Source organism: Pygocentrus nattereri, chromosome 9 (genome assembly GCF_015220715.1).
Source record: "Pygocentrus nattereri isolate fPygNat1 chromosome 9, fPygNat1.pri, whole genome shotgun sequence".
NCBI classification, from domain to species: Eukaryota; Metazoa; Chordata; class Actinopteri; order Characiformes; family Serrasalmidae; genus Pygocentrus; species Pygocentrus nattereri.
Genome location: NC_051219.1, coordinates 28,484,188 through 28,511,210, shown reverse-complemented (window position 1 = coordinate 28,511,210; position 27,023 = coordinate 28,484,188). Strand labels below are relative to the sequence as shown.

General features: G+C 38.6%; 1 protein-coding gene across 2 annotated transcripts in view; it reads right to left on the bottom strand.

Moving 5' to 3' along the window:
• Positions 1–27,023, bottom strand: part of LOC108427785 (IQ motif and SEC7 domain-containing protein 1-like) — a 192,281-nt gene that overhangs the window by 141,513 nt on the left and 23,745 nt on the right. For both annotated transcript variants that reach the window (XM_037541617.1, XM_037541615.1), the window contains exons 2-3: positions 25,625–25,654; positions 9,084–9,191 (exon numbers count right to left, since the gene is read on the bottom strand). In XM_037541617.1, the coding sequence (XP_037397514.1) occupies positions 9,084–9,191; positions 25,625–25,654 (138 nt within the window). The remainder of the gene's footprint in view (positions 1–9,083; positions 9,192–25,624; positions 25,655–27,023) is intronic.

Here is a 27,023-nt window from a genome sequence, read left to right as displayed (position 1 = left end):
CATCTAGTGGTTACTCCTTTCATGTTAGTCTGGGAGGGCAAACTCAGACTGACAGCAACTCCCCTGTGAGCATGCAGGACAAATCGTGTCCACCCAACCTGCGACGGTGTCAGACTGAGTGTTGAGAGGGGTCACTTCAGTACTGTTGCTTAAGCATCTTCCAAAACCATTGTGAAGGGCTCTGCACTAACAGCCAACAAACATCGCCATTTACAGGCCTGGACCACTCTCAGGGGATTGGGGGGGGGGGGGGGGGGGGGGGGGACTGGAGCTTCACAGTTATGGGCAAGATAGTGTATAAAACAGTCATAAAAAAATAAGACTGATTAGCTGGCTTTATAGTTCAGCTTAGATTCATATCAAACTGTAGTGGATATGTCCTCTATATATTTCTACTGTTCATGCTATAAATTTGAAACAGCCAGTGATCTTTACACAGACCTAATAGAACTGCAGCACTTTCTCACGCTCTCTCTCTCTCTCTCTCTCTCTCTCTCTCTCTCTCTCTCTCTCTATCTCTCTCTCTCTCTCTCTCTCTCTCTCTCTCTCTCTCTCTCTCTATATCTTTCTCTCTCTCTCTCTGTCTCTCTCTCTCTCTCTCTCTCTCTCTCTCTTCTCTCTCTCTCTCTCTGTCTCTCTCTGTCTCTCTCTCTCTCTCTCTCTCTCTCTCTCTGTCTCTCTCTGTCTCTCTCTCTCTCTCTCTCTCTGTCTCTATCTCTCTCTCTCTCTCTCTCTCTCTCTAAAACAGTCCTCGACGTGACTGCATGCAGCTTAATGCATTTTCCGCCAGTCCACAGTTTCATAGCATCTTTCTATTATCTACAGGAGCAATAGCATATCACAGCATCATCTTGGAGAAACCAATTTTAGTGATTAACTGCAACTGCAGCATCGACTCTATGGCCTGTAACACGAAGCAGTCACCACTGAAGATGGTTTTTTTTTCACTGTAAAAAGCACAACAGAACAGGAGCACTTTGTTTCCAAGCCACGCTGAGCCATATGTTATGAATGTAAAACAAAAGAGAAAAAGGGTATTGCATAAAGTTTTCAATATCAATGGTTTACAATGACTCAGTTCTTTAGGAAATCTCAATTTTCACCATGACTTGATTTAAGATTTAGATTTTTTTACTTTGAATACACATATGTGGCTGTAAGAACTGAATACGAGCAGAATATTATTTTTAGAAAATTATTTTGTTATGGTTCCCCTGGTCAGGGTCCACCTTTTCCTTTTCTGCTTGAGTCTTTGCTCTCATTTTCCACTAGCTCCACCCCTTGTTACTACATCAACCTATGTTTTGTTTGTAAATCTTTATAAACCCTCATTTGTGCTGTCTTTCCAGCTGTGTCTCATCATTTCCCTGTCTATGTATACCCCTTTACTTGCTACTGTTTTTGTGCATTGTTGTTGGTTCTAGGGCTCGGTATCAGAGACAGGGACAAGTCACTAAGCTGTAAGTAACAAATCTTGACACTCAAGTCCCAAGTCAAGACAGTTGAATCTCAAGTCAAGTGCAGCTACACATTTAAAAAAGAAAGGCTATAAAACTTCATAAGAAAACCTTCACAGTTGAAGATTATTTTGATGATGTTTGAAGACCTGGGAACACAGGACTAAAATAAAGACTACCTCAACAACATAAAGACAACCTCTAGTTTGGGCTAAATTTAGAGGACCAACAACATAAACCGATATAATAACGCTGAGCAAACTTTACAGAAAAGCCGAAGTTGGCTTCTTATTTGAATTCCCCTTTCCACCTTAAAAGGTGCAGTAGCTAGGAGTAGATTGTAGCTGCTATTCCAAATAAGGTGGAATGGAAAATTTTGTGCATGTTTTAAAGCAACATTTTGTAACAGTTTTACCTTAAAGTAGCAGCTTCAAAATCATTTTGATGGTACACTGACTTAAAAGAGACAACGGTGTCTCTGTCATTGGCACTCCAGGCCCAAAACACTTGCTATAGTGCTATGTAACTTTGGAGGGGTGAGCACGAAACCTCTTGCAAGAACTGCATAACACTTTACAGCACCTCTCATACAACTACTAAGAAGTAACTCAGTATTCCCAGCATGGACATCATAGGAGAGGCTGCAAAGAGACAGAAGATGTTGTCAGGGGACGTGAAAAAGAGAAAAAGAAAGAGTGAACGACCAAGAGCGGACAAGAGTGCATTTCAGATTGGCTTTTACTTGCTGACGAGAGCTAAAAGAGATAAAAGGATGCAAGACAGTCTCACGGCTAACGGGAAGAAAACAACAATCGGAGCAGTGTTCATTACTGCCAGTGTTATTTATAAAAGACTGCAATGTAGGCTCTAATCTTATCATGTCATTCCAGTCTAACAGTGTTTTACAGTTTTTCCAGATGCTGAAAATGGTTCTAGATTCAGTTCTGTTTCAGGCCAGCAAGCAAAGAAAAAAAATTCATCTCATGCCAAAAAGTTTGGTCAGTCTTTGCAGTGATGTACAAATAAAATACTCTCTGCATCTGTAGGGGGCGCACAAGAGCAAGAAATACTACTTCTCACATGATGTTGCTTTAACTGCAGAAGCCATTAAGCTCACTCAAAGTGAGAGAGCTTTACTTCGTTTGTTTGCCTACCACAAGTTAAAAAAGTAATGTCTGGCGAGCCAGTTTCTCCAGTAAGACGGGAGATTAAGTGCTGAGTGAGAGTTTATTGATTTTATTTATGCTATTGATGCTGAGCTAATTTGCCTTCCAAAATAAAACAAGCCAAGACATTTGGCGATGGTGCTGTATACCAAATTCAAATTTGATGCAGTTTTGGCAGGCCTGCATCAGGAAATGAATCCATTCGCATGAAAAGTAATCCCGTCTGCATCCATGTTACTTCCTCTTTGAGTCCTGAGTCTTTAGTGTCATGAGTACTTTAAGGAAATATTGAGGGATTTGTACTCTGCTATTTTCAAATACTATAATACTAATAATAATACTAGTAATACTACTAATAATAATAATACTTTCATTTCTACTCTCTACTTTTTACTAAGTTACATTTTTTGCTGTTCACATTTAGTTACTTTTTTTGTGTTTCATATTATTCTGTGTTGTTGATGACAGCATGTCTACCGTTGTGTGATTGGTCACAGCTCTGATTTTGGGAGCCTTAAGTGTCTTACTTTAAACCAAAAGAATCCCACAAAGAGAAGAATGTTACAAACTTCAGTTCCTGTGCTGATAGATGTTGGATGTACTAAAAAGTTTCACTCCAGTTCTGTAAGTTACTCAGTATTTAGTACTCAGTACTCAGTAGTTTTTTTGACCTGATACTTTTTGTACTTGTGCTTAAGTTGTTCTTTGGAAAGGTACTTTTGTTTTTACTGCAGTCGCTTGCAGTATCATCAAATTTGTGACTCGTGACTGTAGAATTTTCAAACCCCTCATTCTTCCTCAGAACCAGGACCAAGAGGCCAGCCTTGCATCTGTAACACTGCTCTTTATTTCTTCATTGTGTGCACATTTCACAGATGCCATGCAGGACCATTTGACATAGAAAATGGCCTCTTTATGTAGGCTGGCTCAGGCATATTGTTTAATTGACCATTGCCAAATTAGGTATGGTGCAACAACTGTTCTGAGAATGAAAGTGGGTGCAACCTGAATCAGAAATGAAAGTGGGTATAATTATAGACAGCAATGGATTTCAGAGAAATCAAGACATTTATAACTTGTATGCAGAATGTACTTTAGACAGAAGATCACTATGTTAGATTTTAGATCAAGCATGCTTGTTTTGTGAGTTGGAACTATAGCTTCAACATGGTGGTGGTAGTATAAGGGAAAACCGATTGAGGGAGGGGGTAGAACTATAAGAATTGGGTTGGAGTTCTGAGCAGCTTCTGGCTGTAGCTAGAAGGCCGGACCCCCCCTCATAGCTGTAATAGGACTGATGAACAGGGAGGAGATGGAGTGGCGGTGGGGATTGTGAACACTTCGTCATGGCAACAGAAGGTGAGGATGTGAATTTATGAGGTGTTAGATTAGAAGAAGGAGGGGCTTTAGGTGTGTTCCCCCATACTTCAGTTATAACATAACTATGCTGAATTTCAATACACTGCCATAAGAAAACAGTACAGGTAACTTTTTGGTCCCCAAGTTACAAGCAATGAAAATGTAACAAATAACGTCATTAATGTCTAAACATCCTATTATGTACCTTAAATGAGTTTCAAAGGTACTCTACATTCATTTGAACTTTTGTAGGTATTAAAGGTAGATATTTGTATTTTTTCATTACGTATTTTTCTTAAATAAAAAAGAAAAGAAAAAGCCATTAGTAAAAAAATAAAAAGTGATTTTTAAAATCTGCAATGGGATATAATGCAGTTGTGGTCTCTAGCTAAAGGTACGGAAGACATACCCTTCAGGACAGCAGCGGTGACAGAGTCTGTACCCAAAAAAATACAGTTTTTCTGAGTTTATTGATTTATTTGTGTTCTTGTCAGTTTCCTATCCTTGTGTTTTCGACGTTCTGTTCTTTGTTTTGTCACAGACCCTCCTGTGCTCTCTGTTCTTGCCAGCTCTGTTTTTCCCAAGAATGTTAACCTAGACTCAGATTCACAGACTCAGCATTTGAGGTCAGCTTTTTTTTTTTGGGGGGGGGGGGGGGGGGGGGGGGGTTTGTAATTGAAAATACAATTTTACAATTTCATTGTGGTCAAAAAACAAGTGCAATCAATTAAACATTATTACAATTAATTATAATTGATTGCAATATTTAATTCAGTTGAATTGGCAGGTGAAAGAAATTTAGCAAATTGACTTTTATAAAATATGTCTAATGAATTGTAAATGATTATAACAATACAAAATCAACACAGTTGATTACCTTCAGACTGCTGTCTAATGATGCACTGATGCAATTTAAGACCTTTAAACAGAAAAGCAATCCTCAAGAGTAACACTCAGACTGCAGGTATGGGAAGCTTGAACACAAACAAAAACATTCCTGATTTCTGTACCTGAAAATATTTTGTGTTTATACATACTCAGCAACTGCAGCTCATACAATGTCCTGGAAATGCCTCACACGGGGTCAGCACCTGCCCTCAGCTGTGTTCTTGCCAGCAATAACAGACTAAACACCGCAGATAAAATCTTGTGCTTGTTCTCATTTTCATTCAGATGACCACTCTTATCAACAGATATTTTCCCCCATTGCAATTATCCAGACAGAGAGGGAGCTATGCTGCAGCCGTCCCCATTGTGCCAGGGCCTTGTTCCACTTTCTCTCAAAACAACAAAGCAAAAAAACTGCTCGAACTGCCGGTGGGAGGAAAAAATAAACATGTCTTCAAAAGCTATTCTCCAAAAATAGAACAGTGAAATCACTACCCCACTTGGTCAGACACACATAACAACCAATAGCACACCTCCATGCGTATCCAAAATATATCTGACTGCCACAAAGAGCGAGGCTGCAGTTGAAAATTCAGGTCATTAATTGGTAGCTTACAGAGATAATATGGAGGTTTTCACTTCATGTGTCAGAAATGTCACCTATGTACAATTCTTCCTGAAAGTAAACCTTTTAACTCAATTCAGCTGTGGCCCCATCACACAATGACTGTGACCCCCAATAACTCTCAAACTGGGAAGGTGAACCTTAGTGCATGAAAAATTCAAACCAGAATTAATGCAACTTCAAAGAACAGCTCAACATGCTTGCTGGAGAACGCTAACTGCTAATTCTGTTATGACTGCATTGGCTTGCTTTACTTGAGTAATGGAGAGAGAGAGAGGACCGTCCTACTCACCCAGAGAGAGAGAGGACAAATATGCTGTTTTGGACTCTCAGCCTCGAATGTCTCAAATCAGGATCTCCTGAGAGTAGACCATAGGGCAATAGGGATCTTAAACTTGGGGGTGATGGAGCACTTAACAACCTCTCACTAGCCCATGGATGTAATGTAAGTTAGCATAGCTGAAAAGTCCTCCAAAAACCTCCACAAAGTTTTTTTTTTCTTTTCCTATAAAGTTACCATTTTGGAGATACAAGGTTTTCTTCTGACTACAGCGAATTGCTAGTGAATACAAGACATTTTATTTAAATAAGATTTGAACTCCTGCATTCATCCTAACTCAACACCTCCTAGGAGACAGTTACTAAGACTTTACTATTATGAAGTGCATCAAAAACAAATGCAGTCTGACTGGAAGTGACTTTTAAACCAAATCCCTCAGTATCATTAAAATAAAAAAGCCAGGAGACCGTGGTCCTCTCTTATGTGGAGTTTGCATGTTCTCTCTGTGTCTCTGTGGGTTTCCTCCCACAGTCTGAAAACATGCAGTCAGGCTAATAGGACAGGCTAAATTGCCCCAGGTGTGAATGTGTCTGCCCTGTGATGGACTGGTGACCTGTCCAGGGTGTATCCTGCCTTTCGCACACATATACATATATATGTATTATACATATATCTGCTGTCAGAACAAAAGCTTGTATCTCCAAAATGGTAACCTTACAGAAGAAGGAAAAAACATAGATTACTTTCAATGTAAGTGAATGGAACCAGTCAATTTCCAAGTCATTATTGTACACAATGTAAAGGCCAATGTCCATTTTCAACTTACCTCATAACTGAAAATCAACAAAAATGGAGATAAAGGTTTTGTTCTGACAACAGCAATACATATATATATGTATATAATTTTTCCACTACTTTGTGTGTCCATGTCTTACCCTTTTCCACACCTCCAAAGTTTAGTCTTAGAAGTTGGTTGCATTTTCATCATTTTGATTTGATCCTAAAAAACTCAAACACATTCAATGATGTTGTGTCATAAAATCTTTCCATTTGCTTCCTCTCAATTTACAAAACAAAAGGCTCCTCAATGAGTCAGCTCTTCAGTAGCACTGTTATTTTTTCCCTGTAAAATTAGCCAATTTAGCAATATTGTTAATCATTTCATTTTCAATAAAACCATAATCTACTGTTTAATTATCTAATTGTCAAAAATCCAATTAAGTAAAATGCAGGCAAATCTGTCAGCCAGCCATCAACAAAGGTAAGAATTACATGAAAACCACCAAGAATTAAAACCAGAGCCAAACTAACACACTAAGCACCAGTGCTGGGAAAAACAAGGTGGAGGCAAAATGTGGCAAAGAACTCCAGGAGGGAGAGGGGGCAGGTCCTGAGATTTTCAGCTATAGTGTCAACCTATATGTTATGTCTTAACTTACAAAAATCACTAATAACAGCCCAAAACTGTCAGTCAAGTTGCATTGAACATGTCTAATGATACCAATGATTGCATGTCATGTATTTTATTAGAGATACGAGCAGTAAAATGGAAAAATATACATGTTTTTCAATAATAAATGAGTGGTATTAAATGTCAATAAATGGAATTTTGTGGTCTCTGACTTTTGCACACTGTATAAACTCGATTGTGTTCATTTTGCAGCTTAACACTAACTGGGTTCTGGGTAAAACGCTTATAAAAGACTTCACTTGAGTAACTGACCTGACTGCACAAGTCAAACGCAGCTTTTATGAGGTTTATTTCTCCAAATTGAGAAAGCCATAAAGTGGGAGCTGATCAGATGCTGATGCAGAATGCAGCATCATAAAAGGCCTTTGAAATTCCATTCCACTTTCTGCAAACCCAGAGCTCCATGTTCACCGGCCTTTCTCATCTCTTCTGCTTATCTTCATCTGCTCAAGGCCTCCACACACACACACTGCCAAACGCCTGTCAAGTGATTCCTCAAGATGTAATAATGGTGTCGAATTGCATTTGAAGAGGGCGGAAAGCGAATAGGCGGAACGTAATGAATGTAAACAACATCTTCATTGCTTCGCAAAGGCTGTCCAGGTCCCTCTCCAGCTCTGGCATCAAATAATGTTTCAGAGATGAGCTTGTTACTATTGATCACAAGGCAACCCAAGTGAAATGTGAGGCAGCAAAAGATAACCAGTGGATGAGAGACAAGTCTTATCATTTACGAAACAATTTCCAATGCTTTACAACTGTTGGATTAGTATAAAAATGCAGAAATATTTCCACACGCTAATGTAGCCAAAAAAAGGGCGTCAATCGGCTCAGCTCACAAATAAGAGTCAGCTCTGAAAACATCTCCTCATTCCATAGCATTGCCATTTTCCCCCCATAAAATTAGTCAAATTAGCAATACTGTATATCATTACATTTTCCATCAAACATTTATCTACCTTCTTCATGAACTGCCAAAAATTTCAATATGTTGTTTTTTAAAATATAAAAATGAATTTCAAGAGTCATCAAAAAACAAAAGGCAAAAATTACATGAGACTGTCAGTCAACAAAACCAGAACCAAGCCAACAACTCCTATAAGGTGGAGTCGGAATATTTCAAGGAGATCCAGGAGGGGGTTCTGTGATTTTCTGCTACAGTGTCATAAAATCTATCCATTTGCTTCCTCTCAATTTACAAAACAAAAGGCTCCTCAATGAGTCAGCTCTTCAGTAGCACTGTTATTTTTTCCCTGTAAAATTAGCCAATTTAGCAATATTGTTAATCATTTCATTTTCAATGAAACCATAATCTACTGTTTAATTAGCTAATTGACAAAAATCCAATTAAGTAAAATGCAGGCAAATCTGTCAGCCAGCCATCAACAAAGGTAAGAATTACATGAAAACCACCAAGAATTAAAACCAGAGCCAAACTAACACACTAAGCACCAGTGCTGGGAAAAACAAGGTGGAGGCAAAATGTGGCAAAGAACTCCAGGAGGGAGAGGGGGCAGGTCCTGAGATTTTCAGCTATAGTGTCAACCTATATGTTATGTCTTAACTTACAAAAATCACTAATAACAGCCCAAAACTGTCAGTCAAGTTGCATTGAACATGTCTAATGATACCAATGATTGCATGTCATGTATTTTATTAGAGATACGAACAGTAAAATGGAAAAATATACATGTTTTTCTGTGTAGAACCAGTGCAGGACAGTTTTGATGCATTTTGCTGCCTGGGCAGCAAAGCAATTGCAGACACAAAAACACAACAGGAGTGTCCATTATTATACAGTCAGTTTGTGAATAAAGAGAAAATCCAGCTACAGTACCCGAAAGAGGCCGACTTCCACTGGCGGCAAGGGAACCTTTTCCTGCACAGGGGCGATATAAGGCTGCCCGAGTTCTCTGAGGCTTCCAGAGGAAGAGAAGCATGTCTCCTACAGAGAGTGAGAGAAAAAAAAATAGAATATATAAGATACACCTCCTCGAAAGACATAAGCTCCACTGCAGTCTGTACACTACAGCAACAAATCTCATTATAAGCAAATGGACTCCAATGTAAGCAGAACACACGACAGATACTAAGCACTGATTTAATAAAGCATGCAGTGCAGAACTGATGCGCTTGAGCTGACGGAGTATGCTTGGGCTGTGGTATCTGACATACAGTAACCTGGGATCATGACAAAACCTCTCATGGACAGCAGACTTCTGTATTTTCAGATTTCATTTAGGTGAAAGTAGAAGTAATCTAGAATCTTTGTTTATATGTTGTGTTTTTTATTGCAGAGGTTCACAAATTCTATTTAAAAAAACTGCAGTTGTGCTGTCAGTATGGACTGTTTTCAAAGCAGGGGGTTCTCATTCCTCCTCTTTCACTCATCATTGCTCACCAGCAGCTCAACACAGAGACATAACATTTTACATACAGAGAGACAATAGTGCCCCAGGTTAAGGCAGGGATTTTGGGTATGTTGTTTAAAATATCATTCAGTTTCCATTATTTCAATTCTGTGAGTGGAACAGCCCCTAAGGGGCCTGCAGAAAGTGGACATGAAAAGCTTAGTTAACATAAAACAGCTATTTGCTAATACTGGATATATAAATGTAAATAGATCCGTAGAGTCTTATGTATGAGATCTGCTACAACCCTATTCTTTCTTCAGGTCTTTAAGGTCATCAGATCGGTTGCTTCTAGCTGTTCCACTGTCTCAGCTGAAACTCAAAGGTGACCGAGCCTTTGACTGTGGAACAGGGTTCTCAAGGTAGTACTGACACGAATACTGTGACAAGTATTTAAAAACTTGATATTGTTTTCTTTGTTTAGTCTTAATCGTACATTTTCCCATGTTTAATGCTCCACTTTTTTTTTTAATGCATCAAATAACACTGAAAAAACATTTTCCACTTTTCTGTACCCCAGGCTGTTTTTGTTATTGTGTCTTTTAGACTGGTATTTGTAACAACATATACAAAAATACTCTGATCTGATTGGTTGACTTGCATTGGGCTTCATTCAAAAAGCAGTCCAGGCTGAATCACTCTTTATAACTACAATAAGAATAGGTGTGTGCAAAGGTTTAAACACCCTTGGTCAAATTATGTTACCATTCTCTACAGAGAACATACATAAATATGCCATTATAGTCCACAATGTTATCCATTTGAGTTTAACACAGTGGGAAAAAAAACATAACCCTAAAATGCGGCACAACTTTTTGTACATGCCGCTTTTTACGTTTATTTTTTTCACCAATCTGTTACATTCAGGAAAATAAAAACAGCAAGTGAGCATTAAATGTGCAGAAGTGTAAACTCTGTAGACTTACTTTCATGTGTGTGACATCACAAAAGCAATGACAAAAATGCATATATGGACTGTATGGACTAGAGTGAATGGTTTTAACTTAGTACATCAAACTTTTATTTCATTTATTGTGAGGAAAATTTAATTTTCCATGATATGAGTCCTTTAAAGCACAACCTGCAACCTTTAATCTGTGCTATTGAATCCGTGCTACTGAATGCTACATTGATTCGCACGCAATACATGAGACAGCACTTGAAACACAAGGACACAGTGCAGTGCAGACAGAGATGGATGAAGGAGAGGTCAAAGCGTACAGACAGCGAGGAGGTAATGAGGAAGGAATTAACTCACCCGGCTCGTACTGTGGCAGGACGTTACTTCTGCCCTGCCCGAGGGCATGGCGCTACGCAGCCCGTAAATACCCGTAACACATTTCCCCCGGGAGTTTAATTGCCGCATCAGGTTGAGTAATGACGCAGGGGGCCAAGTTTAATAGACTCATTTCCCTGCAGACTGCGTGGGGAAGATGAGGCTGATGCGCATAAATAGCCCAAAATATAATATCTGGGTTACACCAGGTGACCCACACTGACGGCCTGAACACATGATAGTTTTGGCGAGATACTCAAGCAAGACTGGCTTTCAAATGGACACAATGAATAAATTACTCAATTGGTTAATCAATTGATCAATCAGTCTTCTTTAATTACATAGTTATAAAACCTTAGTATAAACAACTGTGATTGTAATTTTAAGTGCACCACAGAGTTCAAATGTCCACTGCTTTTTCAATCTCGTCCCTACCTGCTGCATCTGTATTAAATGGTTTATTAGTGTCAACAACAGCTTCAACATTAAAAAAAAAAACATTAGAAAGCTTGTTTATTCAAAACATACTGATTATAGGGACCAATAGGTGCTTGAGTGGGGCAGGTGCTTGAGTGTCTCGAGTCAACAAATAATGTGTTCTGTTCTGAGTACAGAAAGACAATAACTGTCCACGGTAATTGACCATATCCTACAGATGTGACATAGAGATTAGAGTATAAACAGCTGGACTGTTCCTTTAAAAAACAAAGGGAAGGTATTAGTATACAAGGAGCTGGCAACCACCAAAAATGCCAAGATTTAAGAATATGCACAATTACACAAATTGAAAAGCCCCTTTGCTTCCCAGTTTCCAGACCCCTCTACACTGCACAGCTTTCACCTTTGGTGAGTGAGCAAGAGACACCATTAGGGAATTTATTAGAGCACATTGAGCAGAAGAAACATAAGCTCCCACAATTATAAACCACAAAAGAGACTTCAGTTCATCGCTCAATAAGCGTTAAACAACAACTGCTAATTTGTCACTAACCATTACTGCGTACACTGCTAGAAGAGCACAATGGAGCTGGTTATGCTAGCGCTAGCTTATCAAACTAATAACAGCTTAACACACGACAGAACAGTTATATTCTTTCTTTCTGTCAACTCCAACAACAACACCTCAAAACTAAGTCTAAAGCCCTTTTGGATAGGAGAGGTTTCACATGAGGAGTTGGAGTAGTGTAAATTCTACTGCTGTTTCTCACATCAGTAAAGATTCTGGCACCTGTTAGCTTCAATAAAATGAGAAATGGAAATAACTTCAGTTTATATTAATCCTGTGTGAATCAACATGCCAGTAAAAATGCTATCCCATTCTGTGGAAAAGGAGTTTCTTAAGTAAGGAGGCATTCAAAGAAGCACTTACTTGTATTCTCTGTGGCTAAAACTGAGATAATTTGTAACATTACTGTCCTGTCTCACAACATGTAAACATTACAGAAAAAGAATTCATTTTATGCAGTGAAGTTGACTGTTGGCTGTAAATTTCCAAGCTAATGGTGATTCTAATCATGCGCTGCATTCACTTGAGGCAAGGTAAACAGCTAGGGTGATAATGACTAAATTGAATGTTTTGACGTTTTGTACTCTTTCCTGTAGTAAATGAGGTGTGTAAACTGAGTATCCACTCCCATCTCTGTCATTTGTACTCTTTATATTTCGTATCCCACATGAATCGGTCATAAACTTTACAGATGTCCTGTGGTAAACTGGTATTATCCCACCTCCCCTGCCCTACCAACAGGGCTTAAGGCAGTAAGCTAGTGAAGCTGTTTTAGCTTGCTCGCTAAACTGCAGCCTCTAATGCTAACAAAGACACCTCCACATAAAACAGCCTGCTCCCTCAGATTTGAGTCTTTATCCTCCAAACTTGTCAGTGGAGCTTCAGTGAATTAGAATCAAATGTGCTGTGGTGTTCAACACTGTTACAAAACCATGCAAACTACCACTACCTGCTTGGAGCGTATGACACTAGCTTGGCCGCCAACAGCTCTTTGAATCCCATTTTATCTGTATCTCATTATGAGTTTCCCATTAAAATGAGCTGTCTACCATTTTCGAGACTCAATGTAGAGCAGGTTGGGAGAGAAGTTAACACAGTCAGTTATATATATTGTCTTTTGGTGGTTTCACATTTCATTTATACATTTCTCCATGTCTAACATTAATGTTGTTTTGAACAGTACCCGATGTTGTAAATGGCCAGCTGAGTGTACCTATGTAAGCTAACGCACGCTAACAATCCAGGGGCTCTTTTAATACTGACTTTTAATACTGATTTTAATGCACTTCCCCAAATAAATTTAAGTTTGTGTTGGTTACATTTACATATACAAATTAAGCTGTAAATGACTTGAGTTATAAACACATTGGCACTGGTGTTGGTATTGTTTTATTGGCTCACAGCAAAGCCATCTGTCTCACTTTTTTCAGCATCAGAGCAGATTTATTAAAAATTTAGCAGACAGTGTAGCACGGCACTGTCAGTCACCCGTGTTTTACCCATTCCAACAACAGATGAGGTTGGTAAACATATTGACAACTGAACAGAAAGTCAATGAACAGTGTTCTTCAAGATATTACATCATCGCTTTGTCTATTTCCAACACTTCCAATGAGCTGTGCACTCTTTACCCACTGCTCTCCAACCTGGGTCTGTGAATAGAGGCTTGCTCCTATGTCTAGGTGCTCTACATGAAAGGCAATGACCAAATGAACACTGAATAAATGAACACAGCCTAAATATTTAAACCGCTTAGACCAGTAGGAGTCCTGAACTGTGGTTTATTTAGTCTTATGTCCCAAAATGTTGCTAACAAACACTAGAAGTCAAAAGACACCTAAATCTTTTCTGTAAATATGTATCCCCTAAACTTCTCTTAAGCCACTCAAATCACATCTTGGTCTACATTATGGTCACAAATATGTTGATGTGATTTGGGACACAGTATTACTTACTGTAAAAATAACTATAAAATTATTGAACACTGAGGGCACTCGAGAGGTTTTATGAGGCAAATAGTGAAGCATGGGTGAAGTGGTGGGAAAATCATGTAAAACAGTAACAATTTACTCTTTGCAGAGCGGATAAGGAGTGGAGCGGATCTTTATGGACAGTGTTATGGGCAAACTAAGTGGAGAGACTAAAGAAACTAGCATTTATTGTGCTTCCTTCAGGCTTAAATCTTCCTAATAAGCCGATGTATACAATGTTAGCAAGTGTGTTGAACACCACAACTAGCACAGAGCGTTTTTCCACATTAAAATAAGCTGCTCACCAAGCTAGTGGTTGGAGGTACTCATTGTCTATTTCTCAGGGTTTTTTGTCCTACTGTTCAGCCCACTGTTCACTCTCCAGTTCAGTTTTACCCCCTCTTTTTGATAAGTTATTTCATGAAAAGTAAGACATGATGAGTGGAACTTTTCTGCAGAAGCTAAAACTTTTTAGCGATGTGTGAGGATCCACAGTAGGAAAGTCTGGCACCCACAGAATCTGGGTTCGGCAATAAAACTGTGAAAAATAAAGGTTCTGTCCAGGTATATTTTTTGGTCATCAAGGTACAAACAATGTAAGTGTGCCTTCAAAGGTACAGCAGTGGTTTCGAGGTCCAAAGGTGCACCTTAAAAATAAATAACCTTTAATATAACCTTAATAAACAACATGACGCATGTGGCCACTATAAAAAGCTACATTGATTAATATAGGACTGTACTGCACTGGTTATCACGTATGGTGTGAAATACCTTAAAGCATCCAAGGGTGAGAATATAATATCTTGGATCTCAAGGTCTTCAGTCTACCTTATTGTTAATGAATTAAGATAAAGAATAATGTATCTTTAACTAGGCAGAAATACTGTGATGAACCACTTGTTTAATTGTTCCTCAATAGCGGGAAGTAAGCATGTTTTATGTGTGTCTGCAATTTAGTCCCCCCTCCCAGCTTCTGATTTTGCAGCTGCAGATATAAAAATAGTTCCAACCCCTCATACCTGCTGTTAAAAATACAGCTCCAGTGTTAATAATAAAGCCTAAATGACCAGTCACAGATTTCTCTAGAGGTTACTTAACATCAGTTGTCATCTGACCACCAAAACCCCCAGCCACTGAAGACTTCCCATGCAGTCACTTTTGAAAGTATCCTTACTTTGATAGTAAGATTTCATCAGTATGCCTTGAGCACAACCCTCAAGTTACATTCCCAAACTCCTTTTTAAAATCAAAATTTTAAAAGCTATAATTTAGTTCTGCCTAAGGGATAGAACTGTGCCAACATAAACAGATGTAATAAGTACTAAATCTTTCCTGGGTAGACTAATGACTCTTACATTATCATTTGCTATATCTAAATTGAAAATCAATAGAACTGTGTAATCTGAACCAGTGCATTAGTTGTAGGCTTACACTGCCAGAAGCTTGGGAACTGACTTAAGAGAGCACTTATTTAGTGCTGCTTTTAGTATGAAGGCCCATGCCAAGGCTTCAAAGTCAAATTTAGATTAAGCAGCTATAGATCTGGTGACAGTCAAGAGCAGAAGTGGAGCATTGCATCTCTCAGGAACAGTTACAGTTACATCCAAGACTTAAAGGGGCATTTTTGCCTAAAACTAGTTTAATATGCAATCTCTGTGTTATTGCAGTATTCTGTAGTGAAACATTATATCTCTAAGCCTCACAGAATTCACCATTTTAAATCATTTTTATGGTTGTCTCACTACAATATCCAGCATGCACTGCGTAAATACATCATACATCCACTGAGAATCCCTATGGTGTCAGGAAATACTGACTGCTAGCCTAGCCACTGATCTATAGGCTAATAAATACAGCCAAGCAAGCATTAGTATAATTCTTATCTCGGTTGTCGATTCTATCTTTATATAACACAAAATGGGCAGCATAGAGAACATATGCCAAACAGAATTAAGGTTCCTAGCTACCTGGCTAACTTTAGCAGTTCCCAGTTCCCAATTTGCTTTCATTCTCTGTTTGCCAGCTAGCAGAAAAAAGAATTATCAAAAGTTCCTCTCACCTCCAATATAGTTAGACAGAAAGCATTTTCCCTAGTGTTTAAACCTGAAAATTGCACTCTGACTACTGCAGAACCGCTAGAAGGCATGTATACATGTGTATAACTAATAGTGATGGTTGTGTTTTTCATTTTGGACAGAATATCCTTTTAAAGCACATGCATCAGACTCCAGTCCTGGAAGGCTACAGCATGGCAGAGTTTAGTATTCTACCTCATTAATCATGCGTGATTCAACTCGCATGTTAATTACCAAAGCCTTGTATTGAAAGAGGATCAACTATGTTCCCAGAGTTCTATGTTTCTAGGGATCTGTGCTCCCCGGGCCCATTACTCCCTCATTCAATTTTTTTAGGAAACTGCCCTAAGAAGTGTCTTATTATCCCCTGGCCCTGTGTTCTCTCTTTGCCATTTTGGAATTAGCTGGTCCGATAGCTGGTCTTATATGGTCCTGTGTCCTTAAATCTGAATGTATGTTGACGTACATGCCGTTTCCAAACAGATTTCCTTATTAAAATACCTTGACTGAAAAACTCACTGAGCAGGAATTGTATTAACAATGCAATTTCAGGGCACATCCTCAACGACAGCATCTACCCTCCATTTTAGTACTGTTTTTAACATGCCCTTCTCAACTTGGCCTCAGCATTTCCCTTCATACCATCCCAGGTTTGCTCACTAACCTGTTAGTGGGAAAGCCAAGGGCTAACCAACTAGCAACAACAAAAGAGAACACCAGAGTACACCACACTTAAGCCACATAAAGCAATTATTCACCTACACTCTTAAAAAAGATGGTACTTCCTCAGCTAGGCTAGCCTAAGCTAATTAGCTCTTTAAAATGATGGTTCTTTAAGGGTGTTTAGTATAGAAAATGGTTCTATATAGATCCATGAAAACTTAAAGAACCCTTTTCATGATTGATTGCATTAATTGCATCATGAATGTGCTTGACACTATAACAATAGAAGAGCCCTTTTGGTTGCTATATAGAACCATTTTCAAAAGGGTTCTATATAGAACCATCTACAGCACATTCTCCATCAATCTGAAGGACTTTTCATGATGGAAAGAATGCTTTAATCATGCAAAGGGTTCTTTGAGTGTTCATGGTTCTATACAGAACCATTTTCTTCACTGAAGAATCTTTAAGGAACCATCCTTTTTAGAAATGTACATTTGCTTTGCTAGCTAATTGGCTCTAGCTGAGTCAAAGAGCATTCCTATAAAACTCTGCTCTTTATTGTTCCCTGTATGACCTTCTTAAGTTTGGCACTTTAGGTACAAGGCAAATGTAGCTAGTAAGTAATAGAAGCCAATATCCCACCAAATAATATTGTGCAAAACACTTGCCTAGATCTTACTTCCAGCTGTTAAGCTGCGTATGTGGTGCTTTCTGGCACTGTACGATCCGTAATCAGGAGCTGCATTGGTAAAACGTTAAAAACTGTGCTAGCAGCCATGTTGAACCTTGAAATTTGTCTTTACATTTGTCACCTGTTATAAATAAAAGTATATCATTCAATATCAGAAACCACATAAGTCTTTTAGAGAAGAAGAATCTGCCAGAGGAGATGGAAAAAGAAGAGGAGAGCGTATCCAGCCACGCATCTCAATGATGGGAAAGACTCAGTGTCAGCAGTGAATAAAGAGGTTTTCTACTCAGACATCCAGCTAATGCCTGACCTGTGGTCAGAAACACATTATTCCTACAAGAGGCAGACAGAGACTGATAGAGCTGTGCAACAGAGATGCCAACACATCTATTATATCTCACAAAATCTCTCAGACAAATAATGGAAGCCAAAGGCAGCCAAACACTGCACATTGTACAGCACTCATCAAAAGTCTAGAGACACTTTGCAAGTCATTTGATTCTGTCACTTTTCACTTACATATAGAGTTAGGTTTAGTTAGCACAAAGCAGCTATGTGCTAAGTCTTATACAAAGGAATTACATTTACATGTAAATATGTATTAATATTCCCAAATGTAGGGAAATATATTTACATATATTCCTGACACATATGTACACAGTAGAAACTGACCTCATTACATATAATTAATCTACATGTATGTGTACATATGTTAATATATTTACATATATTGTATGTTAATGTCTAAAGCAGACACACATGCACCTTCTCCCTCTGAGTCGCAGGGGGTGCTGGAGTCTATCTCAGCTGTCAATGGGCAAAAGGCAGGGTACACCCTGGACGGGTCACCAGTCCATCACAGGGCAGACAGAGATTCACATTCCAGCCTGACTACATGTCTTTGGACATTGGGAGGAAACCCACACAGACACAGGGAGAACATGCAAACTCAGAGAGGTCTTTGGTCACCCAGCCAGGGACTCGAACCCAGGCCCTCCTTGCTGTGAGGCAAGGGCGTTACCCACCATGCCACCGTGTCGCCAGCAGAGCTTCCCCCTAATAATAAAACAAGAATTTTCTAGCGTGATCTTTACTTGAAAGCTTTCTAAGACTTCTTTGTTTGGAGATTTGGTGTTAAGACATCACATGCATTGGAATATAAAGTAATATCTGTACATATATTTTTGCTCTATATAGGTGCATTTTTAGCTCTATCCAAATGTTTTCCTTGGTATGAGAGCAGCAAGCCCATGAATTGAAAGGGACTCTGTAAGTAAAACCTGAATGTGACGGAAGTTGTAATTAATTTGCAGCATATTACAGACACTCTTATCCAAAGAGACAGTCCAATTATGTTTCACAGCAAAGCAATGCTACACGGTTAGAAATAAACATACTATGCAGGTACATGATTCATTCATCAAGGTAAAAACAATGTAAGTTTACCCTCAAAGGTACAGCAGTGGTTTTAAGGTCCAATGGTATAACATACATGAATTTTTCCAGGTGAAAAGTAGATATTTGTACCTTTTCATAGCCTAATGTTTTAAAACAGAACAGTAAAATAAAAGCCTGGAGGCGAGGCAGGGTGTGTGGAGTCAGTACAGCTAAGAAAATATAATTTCAGTGGACTCTGGTACAATTATGTTCCCTAACTAAAGGTACTGGGATGTACCCCTGAGGGTACCACCACAGTGATAAGAGGGGTACTGCTCCAGTGTCATACCTTTTTTTCTGACAGTGTAGTGTTAAGTGTTTTTCCAAGGCAGCCTCAAATATCAGTATATTGGTCAAAGCCAGCAGTGGAAAGAAAGTAAAAAGCTTTCCCAGGATTTTGTTTCAACTGGAGAGGATTTTTACTTTCTGGATCCAAATTGACCCCCTCAGGTCAAAGCAGTAAATTTAACCCAGTGCTCCAGTGTTCAGAGGTGTGACATAATTAACTGTCACTCCATCCCACTCCTTACACCTGTTCTCTATAAGTATGTGGTGTGCTTAAGAGATCACACTGCCTGGATCACATTAAGAAGAAACTTCTATTTCATTGCTGTCAGAACTAAACCTTAAAACATTTTTCAGTTTTTGACATAATATGAAAATGCCTGTTTGCCTTCACATGGTGTGCAAATTTCACGATGAATGGACCAAAAGAAATGGCCCAAAATGACAAGGAAAAAAGTCTGGTTCCATTGACTTACATTAAAAGTAAACGTTTTTTCCTACTCCTGTAAAGTTCCTATTTTGGAGATACAAGGTTGTGTTCTGACAGCAGCTTACTTACTTTGGAATGTGTGTGAATGTGCGTAAATAATAATCTGACCATTTCCTTATGAACTATAAACTATAGTTAAAAGCTTATACTGGAACTATTTTTGCCCAAATGCAGTTTACACACCTAAAAAGTTTAGGCGCTGATGACTGTTGACATCACAACAAGGGGATAAAATGTCTGGCCTTTAGTTTTACTCTCAAATTATGGCTTCTATAAGTTTCTGCAGGTTTTGCGAACAAACAACAGTGAGATCAGAACCGTTTAATATGTTAAATTACTGCAGACCAACAAGAACAGCTCAGTGTACCCAGACTTTTAACAGGCAGTGTAGTTTCTGACTGTAAGTATGTAAAAGTCTAGATTGGGAATGTGAGGATTTACCTCTTGATGTGTGATAATCTTGCCGCACATTCAGGGACGCAGGCGTGTTTGTTCGCGCAAGTGAGCGGTGGCATTTAGCAATGAGAACACTGAAGTGGAAGTTTCAGCATGCTGGAGGAACGCAAGCTAAACAGCAGGAGAGGTGAATGCTCCCCGAATCAAGTCACGTAGCTGGAAGACTGTCAGAGATTCTGGTTCCCCAGATTAATGTAAACATAACAGATAGTTTCTGGGGGGTGGCTAAATATGGAGGCACTGATTCGAAACATTGATCGCTTTGAGTATTTTCAGCACTGACACATCCAGGTGCGTGTGTGTACTGCTTTGGAACGTGTGGTTCATCCTCAGGGTTTGAGCTTCATTCCTCAAAGAGGCTCATTCCCAACGTAGATGTAAATCAAGCCTTTATCTAAGACTTAAAATGCCAGAATCTCCTGTGCTTCCTGTTTCCTCCCCTATGCACAGTTTGTGTTTCACTTTTGATGGGTTCTTTTGACAGAAGCAATGTGTTTTCTTCTACCAAAAGCTCCACAGGCTATTCTTCTGGTTTATGGTACATGTAGAAAAATAATGCTCAGCTGTCTTACCTGGAGCGATGGCATACTACACAGTACACAGCAAATGCCTAGAGCAATTTGCTGCTCATGCTCAAGCAGGTGTTAACAGTTACCACAAGGGTGTATGCTGTGTTATGCATTGGCTATTAGCTTCTATAGAGAATATGAATGTTGTCTGAACTTGATGCTCAACACTTCTTGTGGAGAGAGCATGTTACTGATGTGGAGAGAGCACATCACTGGTGTGGAAAGAGAACTAGTTCTTAGCAGAAGAAACTGACAAAGTACACCACCAGCAATACCAGTGGATCTACATGATCAGATTTGAAAGATGACATCCAGCAAAACACAAATCTGTGTGTTGTCTTTTTAATTGATGTCAGTCACCTTTGCCCTGCCAGGTGGACAGCACCATACATCACTCTCTCCCTCCTCCCCCAGCACAAGACCCTCTCCATATGAGGCCCCATTAAGGCAGGTGAAACACTGTGATTTGTCTTATGTGACAGACCCTTGATCACAACCCTGTCCAAACGTGTTGACCTTCACAGAACTGCCAAGTGAAATTCACTCAGTTTGTCTGTCCTTGGGCTAAATTCCCAGTGCTAGTCCCAAGTGACCGACTGAGTCAGCTCCTTTTTCACTAAAAGGAACATTCAATTTTTCAAATTAATATCTGCTGTGTCTGTAACATGCTTGATCGTCACAGACAAAAATGTTGTTTCCTTGCACTGAAGAGCTTCAAATAGTTTTGAAAATAAGTGGCTCCAGAGCTCTTTTACTGCCCTGTTGCAGCTCCAAAGCAGCACTAGATTTTAAGACAAAAATAAAAAAATCATTTGTTGCAGTAAAATTAAGCTTTTTAACAATAAATGGTTTTAAATGCTGGAGTTAATGCATAACTACTTATTCACCCTTTATCCCCGAAGGTTGGCATGCAGACTGCTGGTCACATAGCAGCACAGACAACAATCTCACCTAGGTAGTAGCTAATGAAAAAGCAAAGAGAAAGATTTAAGATGAGTATTGATAATTTGAACACAATTTGGAGATTTGGAGATTTAGTATTTGCATTTATAGTTACTCCAGCTTGATTTCATTTCATCTGCAACTGTCAAACACTAAAAGTCATAAAGCTGAAGTTAGCTTCTTGTTTGAATTTTCATGTTTCAGCTTAAATGCGCACAACAATTAGCTACATAGCTAGCTACATTTTGGCACCTCAAGCACCATTTAAGGTGGAACGGGAAAATTTGAACAAGACACTAACGAAAGAGACACTGACTTCACCTTCGTAAAAAGTCGAACATTGAGAGACATTTTACAAGAACTTTCCTACTTGTGATGAAAAGTTTCCTGCCAGAGATGCGAGAAAAGCAGCTATAGCTGAGCTAAAGTTCAAAGCAGAGCAAAGTAAGTCTGAATACTCATTTTTAATTCTTTTTTTAGCCTATAATAGAACATTTGCACATACTGAGACATATATACAGCCAAGGCGGTGAAATTTTACTTCAGTAAAATGGATATGAAATGTGGCTCCCAAGGTATTTTTGTTGAAACTTGACACAATGGCTCTTCTTAACATTTGGGTTCACAACCCCTGGTTTAGCAAACCTAGCTACTGGGTAGATTCTTTGAACCCAATAATTTTCATATTTATTTAAACATTTTAATTGTTTTAATATTACAGCAGCAAAATTACTTATTACCTTAACTTTTTAACACATTGCATGTGTTTTTCTATGCTCTTTTTCACACAGTACTGTTTCACAGACTATAGGCCTCAGTATTACAGCACATTGCCTAGATGCACAAAGACTAACCTAATAATGTGGCCAGTGAGTATAAGCTACACGTGCTGCCACTGGCTCTGTAACCAAACTGAAAACCATTGTTTTTACATTTCTGTAAAGAATCCCACAGTGCATTGCCTAATTAGGAGTTTCTAAAAAATGAATTTAAAATGATGTGCAACAATGAATCAAACATCATGCTTTGCACGAGTCTCAAACTTCAGCTATAATCATTACTAAGTGAACTCATCTGTCCTAATGTGAAAATGTACAAAGCAATTAAACAGAGCCCTTTCCCATCAGCCTGCGTACACAAATGAAAAGATTCTGCAGTCATGACAGGCCTATTTTTTCCTCCCTTTGCTGTGTACTGTATCAAAGCAAAGCGATCCTGAGGGATACAGACTATTTATAGCATCTCTGCTTCAATGACTCTAAATTATTAATAACTCCAGATTTTTTTTAGCTAATAAGATCAATTTCAATGAAGTTCATGAGCTTTTGCCATGTTTGGGTAGTAACCAAGAGCAGAGCTAGGCTGTGCTTCTTGAAGGGGTTGTCAAGATGCTGCAAGCACCTCTTAAAGGACAGATATTTCACTGTTTTTTTGAACATACTATAGTTCCCTGTGCTCTCTAAAAGACACCAGTGAACAATAAAACAAATAACTGCTTAATCAGTCTTTATGTGAAGGGTTATACACTGCATTTACACCTCTGTGAAGAAAAAGTCATTTTCTAGGTTTTGATGTTGTCATGCCAATAAGCATTGCTCTCATTGGAGATACATTATTCAGAAACAACTATCTATATATAGCAATGTATAATGCAGAAACTGTATAATTCCCTTTGTAAGTATGTTTCGATGGTAATTTCCACTAGTTTGCCATTGGGGTTTGCAATTCAATGTTAGCACCAAGTTAAAAGTGGTGAATATATACATTTTACACCTTTAATAACGTTAAGGGCAACATGAAAGTGGCCATTTCATTGACCTATTTCTGCTAATGATGCAGTTGTTGTTTTTGTTATACATATTGCTGCTGTCGGGAACAAAACCATATCCAAAATGGTAACTTTACAGGAGAAGGAAAAAAACATTCTTTACTTTTAATGTAAGTCAATGTAACCAGACTTTTTTCCAATTTTGGGTCGTTTCTTTTGGTCCATTCCTCGTGAAATTTACAGACAATATGAAGAGCAACAGGTATTTTCAAAATGTGTCAAAAACTGAAAAACGTCCAAAATGGAGATACAAGGTTTTGTTCCGACAGCAGCGATATAGAACTTAACGTAACAAAGCTGAAACTGGATAAACAATTTTTATTGTTTGTGTTAAACTACATTTTCAAACAAGAAAATACATTAATAGGAATGTATGTCACATCTGTTGCATTACATCCAGTGTGTGAAATACCCCCTGGTATTTGGGGGTGCCATGTTGACTGGCTACTCCAGCGTTGAGTGGCTGCAACTCAATCGCTATAATGGTGCTAATTCTAGTTTTAGTGGAAACAAAATGTTTGGTTAAATTCTTCTGTTGGAAATGATCTTCTCTAGTCTTCCACACTTTAATTCAGATCTGACACATCCCTTTTCTTGTGTTGTCAGAATGTGTAACAGTTCACTCTTTCCAACACACTCTTGGGAAAATTGTTTTAGATTTAGAGTAACAATTGCCATGCTATGAAGAACCAACTGGGTGAACCAGTTTGCTACAGCATCACACTGAAGCAGAGCAATGCTGCAGCTCTAGTTAGTTAAGAAAACAGGGCACAAAGAAAGCTCAGATTCTACACACGGAGACTGATGAAGTGATTCTCTCTTGCAAACAGGGAGGTGCAAACTCCTTTGGCAGCAGATTTAAATGAATAACTTTCTGTATTTTTGGCCCAGTACTGGATTGTTGGTTCATGTGATTCAACACAGATGTTTGAAGCTTGTAACACGAACTTAAGTAACATGTGCTTTACTTTGGATGTTGACTAGTTCAGTAAAGAATTAAACCCAAAGTATGCCTGTGAATATTATTGGAGCCTGTAAACTTGTTAGATGTAGGCCCAGTTCTGTCCATGGCAGAAATGGCAGCGGTGATGATAAAAGTATGAAGGCTGGATGAGTGGGCATGGTTAGCACAACAGTAAGTAAAGCCTGCAAAACAGTAGCTAACTTCTTGCCTTCATAAGTTCAGAACAGCTTAAGTTACAGACATGGTATCAGACCATTCGGCAGACCTGGTTCTAACTAACTAGCATGACATCATCGAGCTGTGTGGCATCAGCATCGGTGAGTAATTTGGCTTGAAAAATGACCTACAATCCTGATATTATTGCTTTTTGGCCAGCAATCCAGCTACAAAATCACCCAAAATCCACCTTATATCTCTGCTTTTGGCCTTCATATTATAAACAATATGATAAAATAGCGACATGCTTCACACACTCAGAGGAACCTGCCATCACTAGTCAGAGGGCGAGAAACCAGTTCCAATATCCAGCAACCCAGAAATACAGCACAAACACACAGCCAGATCACTGTAAAACCTGCTATTAGCTCTCTGCTTTAGCCTTCACATGGCAATGAAAGGGTTAAAGGGAAATATGCTAAAAGAACACAGACTTCACATTCCACAGTTTCTCATGTGGTAGATACAACGATGAGTAATGTATGTAAAATGTCAAGGGAAGAATTTTGTTTGCTTTGTTTCCTTTAGGTTTTAAAATATGAAGTCAGCTTGTGTGCGTAATGTATAAGCAGGAAGAAACAACTTATCAAAAATACTCAAAAAATATGTTGTGCATCTTTGTAAACTACTTGTTTTGTGTCTTGCGTGTGTTTGTGTTTAGTTTAACCCCTTAAAAACCCAGTCTTGTTATATTCTAAGACTTATTGTTCAGTAACTACATGGACTTCAGTATAATTGGGTTGAGCTTTTCTCAGGTTATAAAAGTGTGTAATAAAACTTTGGGCCTACCAGCAGGTGATAGGGTTCGTGTGTTTTATAACTAAGCACATTTTCATAGTGCCTTGTTATTTTAGTTTTTGCCTAAGTGATAAGCATTGTTTACTTTTATTGTTCAAACATTAGGCCATCCAGGGACTGCAGATGACAATTAGCCATCTGGCATCTTTTCATCATGAAATAATGATGCTGATTAATGCATATTCCCAGGTTAAATAAACAAATAAAAGTAAATTAAAACGACTACAGGATTCTGGCATTAACAGCAAGCAAGCATGCACAGTTTATGATTTTAAAAAGGACTGAAAATGTTACATACCTGACCATTTTCGAGCTGCCATAATCAGATCTGAAACACAAAGCAAAATGGCACAGGGCGTAAATCCACAGATGCTTTAGACAGTTGTGTGAAGATGCAAAAGTAAGCTGAGCAGCTTGAACTGTGGGAAGAATTTTAGATCATGGCAGGATTACGGAGGGATCTTGGGCCAGCCTAATTGGACTTCCTCTGGGTGAGTGCTAACCTTCATCTTCTTAATTACAGCCACTGCAGCTGCCGCTTTTACAGCACGTTCCAGCCTGGGTGGCGAAGCCAGGAACAAACAAATGTATCAGCACTGTGGACTTCTTTTTCACTGCTCCCATCACTGCACATGTACAAATGTGTGTTTTTCCATCACCCATACCAGAGATCTGCAAGTACTTGCACAAATATATGACATATCCTCATCATGCACATGGAATCTGGCACAAAATGTATGTATTCACTTTTATTAAAGGACAACTATCCAACATTTCTCTTGTGTCTTTTTACATTGTTTTGAAGGCCCACTTGCAACATTTCAGTGGTTTTATGTACCAAAAGCAGTTATAACCAAAACCATTTCCAACCTCTTGTAGAGTTAAACAGACTGTTTTTAAGACTGATAGATGTAAATGAGCTCTGCTCTGATTGGCTGCCCTGTTTTGCGCTTCATTCAAAATACACTGAGAGCTGAAACACTCAGAAAGAGTGGACGACTGAGTAGGCGGATATATGTAAATGCACTAGTTTTTGTGACATCACAAAAACATTGAATTCAATATATTCAATATAAATATTTACACATATTCAGTAAGCATTTTAAATAAAAAAAATAAATGACAGAGCCCAAAACCTCAGTCAGGAGTCTGAAGCTTTAGCATTATAAAGGGGTTGTTAAGTTGGCGCTGAATTATTTATAGAGCCTTAACCTTAAGTGCTAAATAAAAACAAAACGCCATTAGGAAACCCTTAATAAAGGTTTTATTTTGGATCATATTTTTTTCTGTGTGTATAAAATAATTCTTTAAATAATGTAGGCTTATAAAGTAATGCTCATAAAAAAGCTGTGTTTTATAATTATGTCTGAAAATAGGTGGGAAACACTCACATGGTATTAGGTTGATTTACAGCCTATCAAAATGAGATGCAAGAAAATGCTAATAGATTAGAACTTATTAAAGACATTATGATGAAAAGGCCATCTGCCTGCCAGATGAGGACAAGGCTGAACTTACAGACAATGCAAAAATATCACCCTATGCTAAACCAAATCTGTAGCATTTATTGTGTAGGCTATTATTGTGGACAAAAATGTCAATGCGTTTTCCCTGCAATTAGCAAAAGAACAGAAAACCTGACTCAAAACACATTAACAGGGCTCCTGCCCACTGGATTTTACTATAAATGAGTTTTA